Genomic DNA, 22,045 nt, shown 5'->3' with positions numbered 1-22,045 from the left:
GTTTTCTGGAATGCTTCGGATGTTTCTATGCGAAGCCGTATGGCACAGGAGTCAATAAATTTGACACAGAGAACAGTCCGAAATGAGTCTTACCACTGGGTACATACCGCTGCTCCGCTAAACATTTGGAAACGCACCGTTTGTTTTCGAGATAGAGTTACCAATCCATTCTGCTCCCACCCCTTTGGCGTTTGGACAGGAATGAGAAGTGCATGCAGGTCGTGACATATGGGAGGGATCAGGCAGGAGGGGCGTGAGAGAATGTCAAACAACGATCAAAACTTGGGGAGAGCTGGCGACAACTTAAGAAATTCTGAGAGAAATTTACGAAATTTATACCGATACTTCATACTGCTGTGACAAGAACTACCCTTAACAGAGAACATAAATTTTAAAAAGTCACCTTTTCAAACGTGCCTTGTTTTCCAGAGTGAATTTTTCACTCTTCAGCTGAGTGTGCGCCGATACGAAACTTCCTGGCAGGTTAAAAGTGTGTGCCAGACCGTAACTCGAACTCAGGACCTCTACCTTTCGCGGGCAAGTGATCTACCGACTCAGGTATCCAAGGACGACTCACAACCCGTCCTCACAGCTTTACTTCCGCCAATACCTAATCTCTCACTTTCCAAACTTCACAAAAACTACGAAGCTTCGACTAGCATTCCTGGAAGAAAGCCTATTGCGGATACGTAACTTAGCCACAAACTGGTGTGGGGGTGGCGGGGGGGGGGGGGGGGGAGGGGAGTTTTTAGAATGAAATTTTCGCTCTGCAGCGATTTGTGCGCTGATAAGAAACATCCTGGCGGATTAAAACTGTGTGGCGGATCGAGACAGGAACTCTGGACCTTTGCCTTTCATTGTCAAGTGCTCTACCGACTGAAGTTTGGAAGGTAGGAGAGATGAGGTACTGGCGGAATGAAAGCTTCGTGAGTCGTGCTTGAGTAGCGCAGTCGGTAGAGCACTTGCCAGCGAAAGGCAAACGTCCCGATTTTGAGTCTTGGTCCGTCACAAGGTTTTAGTCTGGCGGGAAGTTTCATGCCTTGTGTTGTTGTGACTTCAGTCCGAAGTCAGGTCAGATGCAGCTCCCCATACTACTCGTCCTTTGGAAGCGTTCTCAGTTCGAGAAAAGTACCGCAGCCTACATCCATTTTCATCTGCATACGGTGTTCAAGCTTCGGTATCGCTCTACAGTTCTTAGCTCCACAATATTGTCCACTATCAAACTGACGATTCCTTGCTGGCAGAGGATGTGTACTGTGAACTGATCCCTTCTTCTAGTTATGTTGTGCCATAAATTTCTTTTCTCTTCAGTCTGGTTCAGTGTCCCGTCCTTAGTTACTACGCTGTATTCTTTTGTAGACAGTAATCTTATCGGATATTCATCCATATCTGTTAACTGAGTGTCTTGCTGAGTATTTCGAAGACTTACTACCCTCTCTAATTGCAGCATTCTTTGATGATAGGAGAAAAAATATCTGGTAGGTTGCAACCTTTAAGCAGTCAGTACACGCATTTAATCAGTTTTGATATTTTGTATGTTGTTAATATCTGCAATATTCACTCTCAGTTACTAGTTAATGTTGCTCGTCCTGTAGACATAAATACACTCCTGGAAATGGAAAAAAGAACACATTGACATCGGTGTGTCTGACCCACCATACTTGCTCCGGACACTGCGAGAGGACTGTACAAGCAATGATCACACGCACGGCACAGCGGACACACCAGGAACCGCGGTGTTGGCCGTCGAATGGCTCTAGCTGCGCAGCATTTGTGCACTGCCGCCGTCAGTGTCAGCCAGTTTGCCGTGGCATACGGAGCTCCATCGCAGTCTTTAACACTGGTAGCATGCCGCGACAGCGTGGACGTGAACCGTATGTGCAGTTGACGGACTTTGAGAGAGGGCGTATAGTGGGCATGTGGGAGGCCGGGTGGGCGTACCGCCGAATTGCTCAACACGTGGGGCGTGAGGTCTCCACAGTACATCGATGTTGTCGCCAGTGGTCGGCGGAAGGTGCACGTGCCCGTCGACCTGGGACCGGACCGCAGCGACGCACGGATGCACGCCAAGACCGTAGGATCCTACGCAGTGCCGTAGGGGACCGCACCGCCACTTCCCAGCAAATTAGGGACACTGTTGCTCCTGGGGTATCGGCGAGGACCATTCGCAACCGTCTCCATGAAGCTGGGCTACGGTCCCGCACACCGTTAGGCCGTCTTCCGCTCACGCCCCAACATCGTACAGCCCGCCTCCAGTGGTGTCGCGACAGGCGTGAATGGAGGGACGAATGGAGACGTGTCGTCTTCAGCGATGAGAGTCGCTTCTGCCTTTGTGCCAATGATGGTCGTATGCGTGTTTGGCGCCGTGCAGGTGAGCGCCACAATCAGGACTGCATACGACCGAGGCACACTGGGCCAACACCCGGCATCATGGTGTGGGGAGCGATCTCCTACACTGGCCGTACACCACTGGTGATCGTCGAGGGGACACTGAATAGTGCACGGTACATCCAAACCGTCATCGAACCCATCGTTCTACCATTCCTAGACCGGCAAGGTAACTTGCTGTTCCAACAGGACAATGCACGTCCGCATGTATCCCGTGCCACCCAACGTGCTCTAGAAGGTGTAAGTCAACTACCCTGGCCAGCAAGATCTCCGGATCTGTCCTCCATTGAGCATGTTTGGGACTGGATGAAGCGTCGTCTCACGCGGTCTACACGTCCAGCACGAACGCTGGTCCAACTGAGGCGCCAGGTGGAAATGGCATGGCAAGCCGTTCCACAGGACTACATCCAGCATCTCTACGATCGTCTCCATGGGAGAATAGCAGCCTGCATTGCTGCGAAAGGTGGATATACACTGTACTAGTGCCGACATTGTGCATGCTCTGTTGCCTGTGTCTATGTGCCTGTGGTTCTGTCAGTGTGATCATGTGATGTATCTGACCCCAGGAATGTGTCAGTAAAGTTTCCCCTTCCTGGGACAATGAATTCACGGTGTTCTTATTTCAATTTCCAGGAGTGTACGATTACTGGGTGTTTTGCGACTGAATTTTAGCTGAGCTCGTTGAGGCAACAAGTATCTTCTAAGCGTCTCAGGTATTTTCTGTAATCTCTAAGTAAAATGCTTCTTTTAGTAACTATTTTATTAACTGTGAATATTTTACTTTGAGACGTTTTCCTTATACGTGTGGAGTGTCACGGCAACACATTTAGGTTCACTCACTATGTAGACTATTTGTAAGGTCTCATATACAACTTCAGGAGTTATTTTTATACGTTATTTACACTTAGTTCGGGAGATATGACGTCATGAACAGTGAGATGCGTGAAAAACTGCCGCATCGTGCGTGGAGTTTAATTTTATTACTTCTTTACTACTAACTCCATTTGCAACACATTCTGCAGACAGTATCCACAAAAGCCATTGAATGTACCTACAAATTATATCACTGGACGATACGTAGATCAGCAGTTCAGGAGTGTCGACGTCGTGAACATTAAGCACAAGACTGAACGCTGCGTGGTGTGGGCGTGGACGCACTGCTACAAGTAAATACCTGGGCAACACCTGGTTTCTCCGCTAGTATTTAAAATAAAGCATATGGTTAGAATATGTTGTGTTGGCAGAAGAGCCAACACCGTGTTACTAGTGGAGGCCGAAATGCACGCGTTGTAGTTCACGCAGGCTGACATGAGGGGGGAAGAACTATACTGACGTGAGGTCTGGAACATGACAAGGAATTAGAATTTAGAAAGCGGACGTAATTAGTTTGATACTTAACATTAATCCATTAATGATGAACGTCGCTCTTGACGGTACATGATACACAATATTATCTGTTCAGAATACATTCATAGTAACTGAATATGGCGCCTTGCTAGGTCGTAGCAAATGACGTAACTGAAAGCTATGCTAAACTGTCGTCTCTGCAAATGAGAGCGTATGTAGACAGTGAGCCATCGCTAGCAAAGTCGGTTGTACAACTGGGGCGAGTGCTAGGGAGTCTCTCTAGACTAGACCTGCCGTGTGGCGGCGCTCGGTCTGCAATCACTGATAGTGGCGACACGCGGGTCCGACGTATACTAACGGACCGCGGCCGATTTAAAGGCTACCACCTAGCAAGTGTGGTTTCTGGCGGTGACACCACAGAATAACTGCGACTTCTTTTACAGACCACTGAAAATGAGTAATGCAATTAGAAGAATATTGTACATAGAACAGAGGTTAGAATACGGTACTAAAAGTTGTCACTGTAGTGTGGATCCTTTCGTAAAATGGCGGAATATGTCTACCTTTTACTTGTAATTATGAGTGATTTGAAAATGATATGAAACACAGATGTTAGAAATTTGACTGACAATGACGTAAAGTCGAAATAAGATAATCGCACGATTAAATAAACCTCACATTACAGCCTACTGCGGACCATGTTTACGTTTGTTAATAGGGAGAAGAAGGAAGTTTGAATAAAAAATGAAATACACTGGTGTCCAAAATTAAAGGAACAAATAGAAATTTTTCAAGGTTGGGTTTCCAGAATAAGATTTTCACTCTGCAGCGGAGTGTGCGCTGGCATGAAACTTCCTGACAGATTAAAACTGTGTGCCCGACCGAGACTCGAACTCGGGACCTTTGCCTTTCGCGGGCAAGTGCTCTACCATCTGAGCTACCGAAGCACGACTCACGCCCTGCACTCACAGCTTTACTTCTGCCAGTATCTCGTCTCCTACCTTCCAAACTTTAAGAAGCTCTCCTGCGAACCTTGCAGAACTAGCACTCCTGAAAGAAAGGATACTGTGGAGGCATGGCCTAGCCACAGCCTGGGGGAGGCTTCCAGAAAGAGATTTTCACTCTGCAGCGGAGTGTGCGCTGACATGAAACTTCCTGGCAGATTAAAACTGTGTGCCCGACCGAGACTCGAACTCGGGACCTTTGCCTTTCGCGGGCAAGTGCTCTACCATCTGAGCTACCCAAGCACGACTCACGCCCGCTACTCACAGCTTTACTTCTGCCAGTATCTCGTCTCCTACCTTCCAAACTTTACAGAAGCTCTCCTGCGAACCTTGCAGAACTAGCACTCCTGAAAGAAAGGATATAGCGGAGACATGGCTTAGCCACAGCCTGGGGGAGATTTCCAGAAAGAGATTTTCACTCTGCAGCGGAGTGTGCGCTGACATGAAACTTCCTGGAAGATTAAAACTGTGTGCCCGACCGAGACTCGAACTCGGGACCTTTGCCTTGCGCGGGCAAGTGCGCTACCATCTGAGCTACCGAAGCACGACTCACGCCCGGTACTCACAGCTTTACTTCTGCCAGTATCTCGTCTCCTACCTTCCAAACTTTACAGAAGCTCTCCTGCGAACCTTGCAGAACTAGCACTCCTGAAAGAAAGGATACTGCGGAGACATGGCCTAGCCACAGCCTGGGGGAGATTTCCAGAAAGAGATTTTCACTCTGCAGCGGAGTGTGCGCTGACATGAAACTTCCTGGCAGATTAAAACTGTGTGCCCGACCGAGACTCGAATTCGGGACCTTTGCCTTTCGCGGGCAAGTGCTCTACCATCTGAGCTACCGAAGCACGACTCACGCCCGGTACTCACAGCTTTACTTCTGCCAGTATCTCGTCTCCTACCCTCCAAACTTTACAGAAGCTCTCCTGCGAACCTTGCAGAACTAGCACTCCTGAAAGAAAGGATACTGCGGAGAGCTTCTGTAAAGTTTGGAAGGTAGGAGACGAGGTACTGGCAGAAGTAAAGCTGTGAGTACCGTTCGGGAGTCGTGCTTCGGTAGCTCAGATGGTAGAGCACTTGCCCGCGAAAGGCAAAGGTCCCGAGTTCGAGTCTCGGACGAGCACACAGTTTTAATCTGCCAGGAAGTTTCAAGGTTGGGTTTATTTTGCCACAAAACAATATAAACAGGTGATAGTAAAGTAGAAACAATCTAAAGAATGCAGAACCTCAACAATGGCAATACGCATAACGGTAGACAAAAATGTTCTGCGTTTTATCCAACTTAACTGATTTGCACCCACATTCCAACAACTAGTTAACGTATTTTATAGAGTGCAGCAATCAGTCGTCCATTTTTAGACTTTATTATGCAAATCCAGATTTCAGCTGGTAACTACCCATTCTCAATGCACTATTTTCTATTCTCAATGCATGTACGTCTCTGTTATTCGGGCGTCAGTCACAGTTCTTTGAATATTCTTTGAGTATTCAAAGAACTGTGACTGACATCCGAACAACAGGGACTTACACGCAATGAGAATAGAAAATAGTGCATTGAGAATGAGTAACTACTTGCCGAAATGTGGAATTGTGTAGTAAAATCTAAAAAAGGACGACTGATTGCCGCACTCCATAATTTATAAGTCACATAACAGTCACTGATAGCACCCACTTTCCGAATGGAAGGTAACCTGTGGAACTGGTTAATGTGCTGAGCGTGGGGTGTTACCACGTCTGGCTGCAATACAAGCCTGAAAACGACGGGACATGCTTTGAGTGATGTCATCCATTCTCATGTTGAGGCCATAGCACCCAGTCTTCCCGCAGAGCTGCTCGTAAGTCTTGGAGACTGATTGGTGGATGCTGACGTGATGCAGCCTGTCTCCCTAGTGCATCCCAGACATGAGTCAAATCAGGAGAGCGAGCAGGCCACACCATGCATGCAATATCTTCCGTTTCCAAGAAAACATCAACCACCCGTGCTCTATGATGTCGAGCATTATCGTGCATCAGATCAAGTCTGGACCAACAGCACCTCGCAACAACCGCAGTTGAGGTCCCAAGATCCCCTCACGATACGTGACAGCAGTTAAACCCTGCTGATTCACCCGTACAGTTTCATGAAGAGGTGTTCGAGTGATCAACACACCATTAAGCATCCTCCTCGATATCGGTCTCTTTCCACAATGTTTGAATTCCGAAGTTGTGTCCCACGTTCCCTCCAGATGCGAATGCGTCGAGAATCAAATAGAGACTCATCTGCGAAAAGAACATTGGCCCACTGTTCTACGTCCAGGTGGCATGTTGAAGACTTCTGTCTAGATGTTCCCGCCTGTGAACACGTATCAGACATATACATACAGAAGGTCTCCGAAAATAAAAGCTACTCTTCCGAAGCCTTCTGTGCACTGTTTGTCTCGATACAACGCCTCCAGTGGATGCTGCAAAGTCAGATGCGAGTTGCCGCGCGGTACTAAGGCGATACCGTAGGCCCTTACGGCCAAATAACGGTCCTCTCCTTTTGATATCACACGTGGTCGGCCCTGCCCTGGTTTTCGGGATACTGTTTTGGTGTCTATGAATTGTCACCACATCCGAGAAACAACAAAACGGTTCACAATAGGCCTTCCGGTAACATCAGTTTGCGTCTGTCCTGCTTCCATTCTTCTCATGGTCCTCCACAGCAAGGTTTTGTAGGCGTCTTCTCTGTGCAATATTGCAGCGTCTGTCACTGTGCACACACCGATTGGGGATATGGGACTAAACGGCAAACAGTACCCCATTTGATAGGTGTCCTGAACGTCATCGATAACGTGGTCGTCCATGGACCGGAGTGCCATACTCCGCGAAGAACACGATTGAGGAAATTTGTTGACATTTTGTATGGTTATACCGTGGTTTGGACAGAACACGGGGAAATAGCGGTTTGTTACTTTAGTTGTGGATACCAGTGGCGAAATACGAGTAGTAGAATACACTCCTGGCCATTAAAATTGCTACACCGAGAAGAAATGCAGATGACAAACGGGTATTCATTGGACAAATATAGTACACTAGAACTGACATGTGATTACATTTTCACGCAATTTGGGTGCATAGATCCTGCGAAATCAGTACCCAGAACAACCACCTCTGGCCGTAATAACGGCCTTGATACGCCTGGGCATTGAGTCAAACAGAGCTTGGATGGCGTGTACAGGTACAGTTGCCCATGCAGCTTCAACACGATCCCACAGTTCATCAAGAGTAGTGACTGGAATATTGTGACGAGCCAGTTGCTCGGCCACCATTGACCAGACGCTTTCAGTTGGTGAGGGATCTGGAGAATGTGATGGCCAGGGCAGCAGTTGTACATTTTCTGTATCCAGAAAGGCCCGTGCAGGACCTGCAACACGCGGTCGTGCATTATCCTGCTGAAATGTACAGTATCGCAAGGATCGCATGAAGGGTAGCGCCACGGGTCGTAACACATCTGAAATGTAACGTCCACTGTTCAAAGTGCTGTCAATGCGAACAAGAGGTGACCGAGACGTGTAACCAATGGCACCCCATACCATGATGCCTGGTGGCACGCCAGTATGGCGATGAGGAATACACGTGTTCCAATGTGCGTTCACCGCGATGTCGCCAAACACGGATGGGACCATCATGATGCTGTAAACAGGTTCGTGCAACCAGGTTCGTCGTTGAGTACACCATCGCAGGCGCTCCTGTCTGTGACGCAGCGTCAAGGGTAACCGCAGCCATGGTCTCTGAGCTGATAGTCTACGCTGCTGCAAACGTCGTCGAACTCTTCGTCCAGATGGTTGTTGTCTTGCAAACGTCCCCATCTGTTGACTCAGGGATCGAGACGTGGCTGCACGATCCGTTACAGCCATGCGCATAAGATGCCTGTCATCTCGACTGCTAGTGATACGAGGCCGTTGGGATCCAGCACGGCGTTCCGTATTACCCCCCTGAACCCACCGATTCCATATTCTGCTAACAGTCATTGGATCTCGACTAACGCGAGCAGCAATGTCGCGATACGATAATGTGCAATCGCGATAGGCTACAACCCGACCTTTATCAAAGTCGGAAACGTGATGGTACGCATTTCTCCTCCTTACACGAGGCATCACCATTTTCTGAGCATTACTGGTGAATTAAATAAAAATTTATTTTCGACAGGAAATCATGTAAATTTCTTAACAAATGCCTTTCCGAGATTGACGTCTGTGATACAGACAAGAGGGATATTGAGTCAATAATTAAATCACTGAAGACTAAGGACTCTCATGGTTATGATGGAGTGTCTAGTAGAATATTAAAGTACTGTGCTGCACATGTTAGCCCTGTATTTAGCCATATTTGTAATTTTTCCTTTAGGAATGGTCAGTTTCCTGAGAGATTAAAGTACTCAGTAGTAAAGCCGCTTTATAAAAAGGGAGAAAGGGATAATGTAGATAATTTTAGACCTATTTCTATTCCATCAGTGTTTGCAAAAGTTATCGAAAAGGCTGTGTATGTAAGGTTAATTGATCATTTTATACCACACGATTTGCTATCAAATGTACAGTTCGGCTTTAGAAGTCGTTTGACAACTGAAAATGCTATATTCTCTTTTCTCTGTGAGGTACTGGATGGGCTAAACAAAAAGGTTCGAACGCTTGGGGTATTTTTTGATTTAACAAAGGCATTTGACTGTGTTGATCTCACAATATTGCTCCAGAAGTTGGACCATTACGGAATAAAGGGAGTAGCTCACAATTGGTTCACCTCTTACTTTAGCAACAGGCAGCAAAAGGTCATTATTCACAATGTTGATAACGACTGTGATGTGGGATCTGAGTGGGGTACTGTCAAGTGATGGGTGCCCCAGGGATCAGTGCTGGGGCCGCTCCTGTTCCTTATTTATATAAATGATATGCCCTCTAGTATTATGGGTAACTCTAAAATATTTCTGTTTGCTGATGACACTAGCTTGGTAGTAAAGGATGTTGTGTGCAACATTGACTCGGTTTCAAGTAGTGCAGTACATGACCTCAGTTCATGGCTTGTAGAAAATAAACTAACGTTAAATCACAGTAAGACTGTGATTTTACAGTTTCTAACACACAATTCAACCTGACGTTTTAATCTCACAGAACGGGCATATGATAAGTGAAACTGAACAGTTCAAATTCCTAGGGGTTCAGATAGATAGTAAGCTGTCGTGGAAAGCCCACGTTCAGGATCTTGTTCAAAGACTTAATACTGCCATTTTCATTATTCGAACGGTATCGAAAGTGAGTGATACTTCGACACGTAAATTAGTCTACTTTGCTTTTTTTCATTCACTTATGTCGTATGGTATTATGTTTTGGGGTAACTCTTCCCATTCTAGAAGGATATTTTTGGCTCAGAAACTAGCAGTTCGGGCAATAAGTGGTGTGAGTTCACGAACCTCTTGTCGACCTCTGTTCACGAGTCTGGGTATTTTGACATTGGCCTCTCAGTATGTATATTCCTTATTGTCGTTTCTTGTTACCAATATTAGTTTATTTCCAACAATAAGCAGCTTTCACTCGGTTAATACTCGGCAGAAATCAAACCTCCATTTGGATCGGACTTCCTTAACTCTTGTGCAAAAAGGTGTGCAGTATACTGCTGCATCCATTTTCAATAAGCTGCCACTCGAATTCAAAAATCTTAGCAGTAATCCACGCGCTTTCAAATCGAAACTGAAGAGTTTCCTCATGGGTCACTGCTTCTATTCTGTCGAGGAGTTCCTTGAAAAATTAAGCTGATTCTCATTGTACTTCTGCTAGCGTTTGCTTAAACTTATGGACTGATTTTCTTTCAGGTTCATGAACATTTATTTTTATCTGTTATTACTTTTATGTTGTAAGTTCATGTAATGACACGTTCCATGACCTTGGAGATTTGCTCCTCAATTTGGTCCTACGGAACTTGACATGTAAATCAAAAATAAATAAATAAATCACAACAAACAAATTTCACCAGGCAACGCCGGTCAACTGCTGTTTGTGTATGAGAAATCGGTTGGAAACTTTCCTGATGTCAGCACGTTGTAGGTGTCGCCACCCATGCGTGAATGCTCTGAAAAGCTAATCATTTGCATATCACAGCATCTTCTTCCTGTCGGTTAAATTTCGCGTCTGTAGCACGTCATCTTCTTGGTGTAACAATTTTAATGGCCAGTAGTTGAGTTATTCATATCTAAAGGGTAATCAGCAACTACTGTTGAGCTTGGGAATGCTGTCGTGACTGTCAAATGATAGGGAGAAGGCTTACGGAGTCCGACGCCTGTTGCAGAGACGCTGAGGAAGTACCCGCCGGTGATGATACTCAACAGGGAGAGCAACGCCGAGTACCGGATTCCCGACACGGACGTAGTGCTCGACAAGGGCACCCCCATCATAATTCCGGTGTACGGCCTGCACCACGACCCCGACATCTTCCCGGACCCCGAGCGCTTCGACCCCGAGAGGTTCTCCGAGGAGCAGAAGGCCCAGAGACACCCCTACGTCTACCTGCCGTTCGGAGAGGGGCCTCGCATCTGCATAGGTGAGTCCTGCAGCTGTACCAGCTGCCCTTCACCCTCACGACAACACCGCCCAAACTTTACAAATGTCGGTTTACGTCATAATAAAATTGGTTCAAATGGCTCTGAGGTCATCAGTCCCCTAGAACTTAGAACTACTTAAACCTAACTAACCTAAGGACATCACACACATCCATGTCCGAGGCAGGATTCGAACCAGCGACCGTAGCGGTCGCGCTGTTCCAGACTGCAGTGCCTAGAACCCGTCATAATCACCTCACAAGCAAATAACATGTTCAGGCTAGAACAAACATTAAGAGTACACACTCCCGCCATGAGCAGTGTTTAAGTTTGTCTTTAAATTCCAGATTACAAAAAGGGTAAACCTTTCCTCTACGCGAAGGTTGGTTTCAAAATCACAGTGCTCCAAGAGGCACGGTCCTATTGCAGGTACTATGCTTTCGCTTTCGTTCTACCCTAGAACCGACTGAAGCAGCCAGTTATAAGGGGACTTGTAGTATAAGGTGGACTCCCATCTACTGTGCAACATTTACCAAATGATTATCAGAGTGTAAAAAGGCGGTAAACGACAAAAAAATGTCCTGGGACCAACCCACGACCCGCACCTCTAGGTTATCAGACTGGCACTCGGTCACTTCTTTTTCCTCTGGCGTCTAATCGACCCTTTCGTCCGAGCTTACGCTCGCTACTCCACCTCCAAAGGCAGAGTCTCTTAGATGATCTGCACCTGCCATTAGTGGCTCCAGCGTCATCCTCTCGCAAACAATCCTTTATCCGCTCTTAAAACCAAATTTATTTTCTGTCCGAATCAGAACTGAAGGGACAATTCTTGTCTTTGAGAAGTTAAAATGTTTCCCTTTTAACATTCTCACCTAGCCTAATTAACGCAGATAATAACTAAAATATCAATACAATATTTTGCTCGATGACTTTCTGTCAATTACTACGAACTGTGACCGTTCTGTCAGAAAATTACGATTCCAATCGCGCGACTACACCCACATCATTTGCGAAGTATTGATGTGGATGTAGTTCCGCTATTGGATTCCTAATTTTCTGCCAGAACGGTCACAGTTCGTAGTAATTGACAGAAAGTCATCGAGAAAAATAGAACTGATATCTGGTCTTGCCCAAGGGCCCAGCACGACATTCTTCATTTCCATGACTGCTTCACAACCTGTGCCGTCTGGGTCCTTCCCACCAACACCAGCTTTTCTGAACTGCGCAGGTGGGAACTCTCATTGAAATGTATTCTGTGTTCCCAAGACCGTCCTGGCCTGTTGTTATGAATTACTACATGTATATCAGAACAGTACAAACCGGCGATGGGGGCGGAAATGTTAAGCTATAAAATTACGAATTACTCAATTTTCCTACAAGGTAAACTGGTCCAAGTTCTTCCCCAGATAAATAACTTTGTGCTTTTAACTTCCATTTAGTTTATAAAACCGCAGGACGGAACATGTAGTCGGTCTGTCAACCATTGCCCACAGAGACGGTCTCTCACGAATCCTGACTTACGTCATTTACATTTTCATACGAATAATACAGAACTTTTTTTCACCATTACAAAGATCGTTGGAATCAGCTTGAAGACTTACATTTATTTTACATGTTTTCCGTACTGTATTATGTTCTGCCTTTCTGTTTAAAATCAATGACATTTCAATAACTTTTTTTTGTAATTCGGGCCATTTTTGTTGAAATTTAACGGTTTTTTGTTCCAAGGTTTTAGGGTCAAACATTTTTACCCACACATCCAAGGACTTTTACGATGATTCTGATCTGTGAACGCAGTCGCTTTGTTAAATATCGCCATCTTTTCTACAGTACACACAAAATTTCGTAACATTGAACAATGAACTACACATTATCATTATAGCATTACTTGCTACTATATGTACAGTGCGAAAAATGCATCTTCAGATCACAAATCAAACGGAAAAGCTCTCTCTACATCCACATTTACCTTTCTGGCAGTCAGTTCTTCAGAACACAATATGACTCTTTTATTTCAGAAATGGCAATATTTTTCTTCTTGCATGTGTAAGTATCAGGCAACGGCCTTGCCACAGTTGATACACCGGTTCACGTGAGATCACCGAAGCTAAGCGCTATTGGGCGTGGTCTGCACTTGGATGGATGACCATCGATGCCGCCATTCGCTGTTGCCATTTTTCGGGGTGCACTCAGCCTCGTGATACCAACTGAGGAGCTACTCGACCGAATAGTAGCGGCTTCAGTCAAGAATACCATTATTACGACCGGGAGAGCGCTGAGCTGACCCCACGCCCCTCCTATCCGCATCCTCCTCTGAGGATGACCCGGCGGTCGGATGGTCTCGATGGGCCACTTGTGGCCTGTAGACGGAGTGTCTTTTTTTTATCATGTGTTAATACCCGTCAGCGTATTATCTTCCTATTGTGCCAGTTACATATTATTCTTAAGATTAAAGTTTATAACATTAAACACTAAATTCCTGCCATCTTCACAACTACGAAGTCTTCGTTCTTTACAACGCAAATTCTCGTTTTTCGATCCTAAAACGTATACTTTCTCATAATTAAAATTCTTGTTATTCCTTCTCTAAAACTGTAATTTTTCGCCCTTGAAGCTATCAGCGCCATTCAATAATTAAAGAGACAAATTGGTCTGGAGAAAAAAGCGTTTATTTTTGCAAAAAAATACTTCTTCAAATTTTCAATATAATCACCATGAACGTATATGCACTTGTTCCAACAGGCTACAATATTTTTATTCCGGCTGCAAAGAACTCTTTATCTTGATGTTTGAACCAATTTCTCACAAATGTTTTCACGTTCTCATTGTCCTGGAACCTCTTCCCAGGTAAATGTCAATGTCGTGTGACTAGGGCCTCCCGTCGGGTAGACCGTTCGCCTGGTACAAGTCTTGCGATTTGACGCCACTTTGGCGACTTGCGCGTCAGTGCGGATGAAATGATGATGATGAGGACAACACAACACCCAGTCCCTGAGCGGAGAAAACCTCCGACCTAGCTGGGAATCGAACCCGGGCCCTTAGGATTGACATTCTGTCGCGCTGACAACTCAGCTACGGAGTGCGGTCGCTTCCCAGGTGTTCCCTCGTTCAGTGCATTAATGCAAATCACTTGGTGCTAAATCAGGACTGTATGGTTGATGTGGCAGTACTTCCCTGCCCATTTTGTCGATGTTTTCACGTGTTAGTTGAGCAACATGAGGACGTGTGTTGCCTTGGTGGAGAATCACACCTCTCCTCTGACATCCATGACGTCTCTCTCTCATGGCTGGCTTCACCTTGTTTAAAAGCAAATACTAGAATTATTGACAGGTGAGTTGGTGTGCTTTCACTCCATGATTTGTCTTTTTGATCCTGGCTCATAGTATTGAACCCAAGTTTTATCACAAGTTAAAATTTTGTTGAGGAAGTGCTCACTTTCTCTTTCATAATGTTCTTTTAGCTCTCTGCACACTCTCAACCTTATTTCCCTGTGTAGGCGCATCGACTCCTTTGCGACCCATCTTGGACATGTTTGGCGGTACTTCAGCTTGTTACAGATAATGTTATGAACTGTACCAGTACTAACTTGAACGTTATCAGCTATCATTTCCAAAGTCACACGGTGGTCGGCACGAATAATGTCATCGATTCGACTTTCAAGTGAGGGAGTTAAAATTGCAAATGGTCGGCCAGAAGGTGTCCGTCAGTCACTGAGTCGCGACCATTTTTGAACTGCTCTGCTCACTTGTAAAAATTTGCACGATTCATACAACCTTCACCATAATCTTTAGATATTCTACAGTATATATTCACTGATTTCTCGCCTTCAGCAAGTAAAAAACGAATAACAGAACGTTGTTTAACTAAAGTGGACGTTCCAGGCGGACTCGCAATCTAGAAATGTATTTTGGAGGTTATAAACAAAACATTGTTGGTACATCAGCTGATTAGGGCTCATCCCGGTGATGTCGACTTAATAAAGCCATAAAAGTGCCAAACTTGCGCTGCTAACAGTTTTTTCCCCAGACCAATTTGTCTCTTTAAGTATTGAATGACCCTCGTACAATTAGTCATTCTTCGTTTTTTATATTCTATGCTGAAGACTTGAATATATTTTAGTTTGTCTGTAAAGAAAGTTTCCCGTGAAGCTGGTCATCCTGCCTCCATCGAGTCGAACGAAACTTGCACTTCTTACTGCTTCAAACGAACTATCAGAACGAGCAAGACAGTTCATTGCTGCTGATCCACAGGGTCCCACTCTTCTGGCAGTCAAGCTCATTCACTTCTCTCTTGCTGTTTCTACAGCATTACAATTTTTCAACTGTATTCTTGTTTCGTTTCACACAAAAGTTGCATCTACATGTGTTTATAAATGGGTTTCTTCACGTATTTTCAAGTATCTATCAACTGACTTCACATCCCCCACAATTTCTTCCGTTTCACTTAACGTTGTTATTACTTCAAGTTAAGGTAGGACTTATATAGGAAATTAAAAGGACGCACGGATTGAATTCAGTCACAAGCAGGGAAAAATATCTAAAATGTACTTATCCTGTGAATTGTTATATTTTAAACAATATGACGTCCTTTTTCGGACAGAGGTCCACACGAGACTTATTTCTGCATTACGAATCTCTAAAGTGTTTTCTTGTGTCATCAGCCCATATTCCGTCAGTTCGGTGCTCCATTATGTTCTTACCTCTTGGAAACACACAGGTATCTTCACTGGTTCACCTTTCATACAGCCAGCTGGTTACATGTCACGCCTATCTCTGATTCATCGTCAGTATGATTGTAATTTGGTTTGCTGCTCCTGACCATCCCGTGATCCATGTGCCTCCTTTCCACCCTCTCCTCCCCAGAGATTCCACACGTGCATGTCTACATTGTTCGTCAAGTAGTCCTCAGTTTTTAAAATGATTTTCTCGTGAAAAGTTCAACTGTTACTGCCTTTCATCAGTACACAGTGACTGATCGTAGAAGGTTCTTACTAGACACACGGGAATGTTAGTTTTGAAACCTATGTTTAATTTGTCAATACATTACAGAGCATTTATAATCTTTTATTTCTTTCATTGTACCTCCAGTCATTGTCTTCAACATCCCCAATTACAACAGGCCATTAGTTGGCCATAGGATCGTATTGTTAATTTGTGCGATTCCATCTTAATGTGTTGATTTCTCATTACTTATGTATCATTATTACATTTACACGAACATTCATATTCTGGAAGTCACCGTAAAGTACACGGCGATGGATTGTTCCACACAGTAGTGTTTTCTTCCGTTCCAGTCGTGGGTGGAATGCCGGAAGAGTGGCTGCTCCACGTTCCTCTGATCACTACAGTTCTTCTGATTTTCTTACTAGTTTCATTGGGAGCGACATTCAGAGAGCTGTGACGCGTTTCCATCTTCCTCACTTAACTGATAGTGGCTCATGGGACATCACGAGATCCGAAATCTGAAAGTGTGACTATTTTATCACCGCAATATTTTACCCAAGAGGATGCCATCATCATTAAGCTATTCAGTAGAGCTGCATGCCCTTATGATAAATAATGTCTGTAGTTTCCCTTGCTTTCAATAGTTTGTAGTATCGACAAAGCAGTTGGCCAGCGTGACACGGTCAATCGCTCACACAGACTGTTGCCCCCAAAGCTGCTGCCCCTCTTGAGGAATCACGTGACTGACTGATGTGGTTGTTGGCGCTTCAGTTCGGAACCGTGCTGCTGCTACGCTCGCAGGTTTCAATCCTGCCTCGGGCATGGATGTGTGTGATGTCCTCAGGTTAGTTAGGTTTAAGTAGTTGTAAGTCTAGGGGACTGATGACCTCAGATGTTAAGTCCCATAGTGCTCAGAACCATTTGATCACACTCTTTGCTACATATATGCTCACACACACACACACACACACACACACACACACACACACATACATTACAAGTGTTAATCGTCTTTCTTTATGTGTATTTTTATAGTTATTATTTAAAACTCGATTTTCTTACCTCGACACATTCTTGTTTCTTGGCGCCCTCAATGTGGCGAGCTCTCTCTCCCAGTTGGGTGTGGTTTTTTATCGTATCCATAATTAAGCTAGAGGCGAGTCACAGTTAGGAAAAATCCTGATCGTACACGTCGTTTAGTATAGCAGTGGAATGCTGATGTACATGGATATACTTAACTACAACGATATCCTGTACACTGACGAGAAAAAAATCTCGCAGCACAAAATAATTAATGCAAAGTAATGAAATTTCGGAATGCGATTGTCTGGCTGACATTCGTAAACGACAAATATTCCAAGATCACAGGTCAATGTAAGCACGAGATAAGCCATTCCAAATCTGAGATGCTGGTACATTAATAACCGATGTAGCCAACAGAATGTTTCATGTAAGCGTGTTCTACAGGAGCCGGATGTCAGTTTGTGGGACGGAGTTCCATGCCTGTTGCACTTGGTCGATCAATACAGGGATTGTTAATGCTGTTCGTGGATGACGCTGGACTTATTCCGATGATGTCCCATACGTGGTCGACTGGAGACAGGTCATCGAGCACGCCAAGGCAACAAGTCGACATTCTGGAGGGTATGTTGAGTTATAACAGCGGTACGTGGGCGAGTGTTATCCTATTGGAAAACACCCTCGGAATGCTGTTCACGAACGGCAGCCCAACAGGTGGAGTCACCAGATTGATGTACAAATAAGAGTCAGGGTGCGTGGGATGAACACGAGGGTGCTTCTTTTGTTATGCAAAATCGCACTCCAGATCATTACTCTGGGAGTAGGACCAGTGTGGCTAGCACGCAGACAGGTTGGTTTCAGACAAAGAACTGGCTTCCTTCTAACCAATACACGGCCACCATGGGCTTCGAGACAGAACAAGCTTGCATCACAAAACACAACAGAGATCCACCCTGCCCTCCAATGAGCTCTCGCTTGACAACACTGAAACCGCAAACGGCGGTGGTTTGGGGTCAGTGGAAGGTCTCGGAGTTGTCCTTAAAGTATCCAATTTGTAACAGATCGTTGTTTCACTGTGGTGCCAACTGCTGCTCAAATTGCTGCTGCAGATGCAATACTATGGGCCAGAACCATACGTCGAACACGACGGTCTTCCCTCTCGGTAATGACATGTGGCCGTGCGGAACCCGTACATTCTCGTGATCACCGCTGTCAGCAGCCATGTATAGTGGCTACATTCCCGTCAAGTCTAATACCGCAGGACGAACGTGCAGCTTCTCGTAGCCCCATTACATGACGTCGTTCAACCTCAGTGTGGTGCTGAAGATAGCGTCTTTCTCGTCTTAAAGGAATTCTTGACTACTATATGTACACCACGTCCAATCTCAAAGCTTACTAACTCTCACGACCGTTCCACTGTGTATTAAAGCAAACCTGATTTGCATCCTCATACTGGCGGTACTACCGCCACTCGTATGAGATTGGCACGTAATCTGAATAGACTTCATCTTTCAGATGAAAAAACACACCTGCCAACTTTCGTTTATGTCGCACATCTCGTTCTTGATGCTGCGATTTTCGTTTCCGTCAGTGTAGTAATGCTAGGTATTTTCCTTTCACGGCTCCTTGCGTTTCTTAACGCATTCTTGAACTGAATTATTAAACCTGAGTTCTCGATGTTGTTGTGCTCCTGACTGTACATGGTGATTGCTTCTTTCACCAGTCTGTCAGTCACATTAAAATAAAGGCCGGAATGGCATGTTATAGATGCATAAAGGTATTTCGATTTTCCTCTCTCGCGAGTGCTTCACGTGTTGGGTTGTATTATACAACAGGGGGTTGTTACGATGAGTATATGAGCGTGTGTAGAAAAATAGCACGAACGTGACTTTCGCATATCGGAACATTTGGTAATGCTCGATGTTCGTCACTGTATGTTAACAGCTGATCTTCAAACAGTTATAGTCTCTTTTTATTTAAACTGTACGTAAAATTATAGCTCTCGAACGTACACGGGTTTTTGGAACGTTTAGAAGATTTTCATGGGCCAGAACAAATTTGACCACATTTAAATAAAAACCGACTTGGACTGTTTGCGATCACATTTCTTTTCATGATTCATCAAGTTCAGATATTACAGACTTCTCATTTCGCGAGACAACACCTGCATCTTGTTACAAAATGTGAGAGGGTATTTTTGTACTCTAGTAAATGTTTCTTGTTTCAGGCATGCGGTTTGGTCTGGTGCAAACGAAGGTGGGCCTTATAAACATACTGTCGAGATACAGCGTTGAACCTAGCGAGAAGAGCGTTCGCCACTTGTCCCTGGAACCGAGGACTTTCCTGATGACACCCAAGGGCGGGATACAGCTGAGGCTCAGCAAGAGGCCTACAGCGTAGCGTCCTGCCACAAGACACCACTTCCTCTGTAAAAGTCTGCCACCCAGAGATTCCCAAAACTGTACATATTGTATATAATACTGTATTATTTCGTTACTGAATGCTGACTGATTGTTTTTAATAAAGAGAATGTCGTGAAACCTCAAGCCTCTCGAGTAATCACAATGTCATTCGCACCTGACGCACCCCTCGTATCAAGCTTGTAATACTAAACCTGAGAATGATATTCGAAAGATATTAGCTTCACAATTTCCGCCTCCGGCAGCTGAGTGGACAGCCGGCACGGTAGCTCAGCGTGTTCGGTCAGAGAGTTAGCTGACCTCTGTAATAAAGAAACTGAGTTAGAGGATCAACGCTGGAACAAGTGTCATAGGACATCCGCCCCGAACAAATACAACGATTAGTTACGAACAAAACGAGATCAACTAAAAAAAAAGAAGTGGTCAGCGCAATAGAATGTCAGTCCTAAGGACCTCGGTTCGATTGCCGGCTGGGTCGAAGATTTTTTCGCCTCAGGGACTGGCTGTTTTGTAGTCCTAATCATCATCATTTTCATCCTCATCGACGCGCAAGTCACCGAAGTTGCTTCAAATCGAAAAGACCTGCTCCGGCGAACTGTATACCCGACGGGAGGCCCTAGTCACACGACATTTATTTATTTACAACAAGTATTGTAATCCATTGTTGTCAACCTGTGATAGACATGTCTGTTTATATTATCAATACATAACTTTTTTTCCTTTTTGCTCATTACTTTCATTTACATAAGGCATCTTCTCCTGAGTCTTTTTATGGCTTTATTGTGTTCGATGTAGTGTGACTCTTTTTACAAATCCATACATGCTATAGAAGTGGATGTATGTACACTCATGTTCAGAAAAAAAACAGAACACCTTGAACGACCAGAGATGGGACGTTGATATCCTCAGAACATGTACATTAGTATCTTCTGCAGAAATGATTAGCATTTGAGCCATGTCGGGTTCAAGTACTTCATCGATATCGCGATGCAACAGAGTCTACCGGTAAAATATGCCTGCGGCGCTTGTTGTCGCTATGAACCGAGGAGAACGGATCAGCGTGACTTGAACAGATATACAGGATGGCTCACAGACGTATGCCCTAATCGTACCGTCAAATCAGTGACTTCGAAAGAGGGCGCTTTTTTGGTATGAGAAATGTGATGCATCCGTCCTGAAAACTGCTTCTCGTGTGAGACCAACTTTTTCGGCAGTGCAACGGGTATGTGCAGAATGGTTCACATAAGGCCGCAAAACACGACGAGACTGGTTAGGTCGCACCATCTACACCCCCCCCCCCTCCCCCCCGAGAAGATAAACACCTCATCCGAATATCGTCCTCCTCGGCTCTGGTGCAACAGTGGAACACATCGTAAAGTATCAGCGAAGACAGTTCATAGCAGTTTATTACAGCATGGATTACGTGCGCGCCGTCCACTTCTCTGCCTACCTTTTACGAATGTGCAGAAACATGCTGGACGGCAATCGTGAATGAAAAGACAGGGGACGGGAATGGCATGAGGTAGTGTTTTCGGACGAATCCAGATTCTGTTGGTTCGCCGCAGACAGGGGGAGCGGCATCACGGTGACTGCTTCCGGACAAGACATAACAGCGCCAACCTAAGGCCTTATGGTGTCGGGTACTATTGGCTACAACCACAAGTCACAGTTGGTGCGTGTCCAGGGCAATGTGACCAGTCTGTCCTACGTGAATGACATCTTGCGACCAGTAGCCATACCATTTCTGCACAACACCCCAGACACAATTTTTAGTAAGACAATGCACGACCACATGTTGCTACACGAACGCATGCCTTCTTGGTGTCATAGCATGTGAGCCTTTCACCCTGGCCAACGAGATCTCCAGAACTGTCGCCAATCGAAAATGTGTGGAATATGGTGAAATGACGGATGTTGCACTGTGTCCCAGTCCCAACCACCACTGACGAACTTTGGAGCCAGGTGAATGCAACATGGGTAACTACACCACAGAACGCCATTCGCACCTTATACGCGTCGATGCCATCACGCATGGAACAAGTTATCAGAACCTATGTCGCACCCTCTTCCTGCTAGGCAACAGGACACATGCTGGACCGAGTTGCCTGAAACGCTGATCATTTCTGCACAACATACTAATGTGCATGCCCTGTAAATATGTACCTCCTATCTCTAGTCGTTCAGGGTGTTCTATTTTTTCTGAACATGAGTGTGAGTGTGTATTTTCCACATCTCCTCCTTTTAACAAATCTTGTAAATCTCAAGGAACAATAGTTGTGAGGGAAGAGCCACTTACTAGTCATGGTTCAGGGGATATAACATCATAAACATTGTCATGTATTAAAACATTTCCGCTTCATGCATGACGTTTAAATTTAT

General features: G+C 45.1%; 1 protein-coding gene across 1 annotated transcript in view; it reads left to right on the top strand.

The window, feature by feature from the left end:
* Positions 1-19,790, top strand: part of LOC124798622 (probable cytochrome P450 6a14) — a 48,971-nt gene extending 29,181 nt beyond the window's left edge. The window contains exons 5-6 of the mRNA XM_047262103.1: positions 11,034-11,285; positions 19,474-19,790. Of these exons, the coding sequence (XP_047118059.1) occupies positions 11,034-11,285; positions 19,474-19,646 (425 nt within the window). The 3' untranslated portion in view covers positions 19,647-19,790. The remainder of the gene's footprint in view (positions 1-11,033; positions 11,286-19,473) is intronic.
* Positions 19,791-22,045: the final 2,255 nt, after the last annotated feature.

The sequence above is a fragment of the Schistocerca piceifrons genome, chromosome 5 (genome assembly GCF_021461385.2).
Source record: "Schistocerca piceifrons isolate TAMUIC-IGC-003096 chromosome 5, iqSchPice1.1, whole genome shotgun sequence".
NCBI lineage: Eukaryota > Metazoa > Arthropoda > Insecta > Orthoptera > Acrididae > Schistocerca > Schistocerca piceifrons.
The sequence above is the reverse complement of the archived record's forward strand: the minus strand, read 5'-3'. Positions and strand labels throughout refer to the sequence as shown.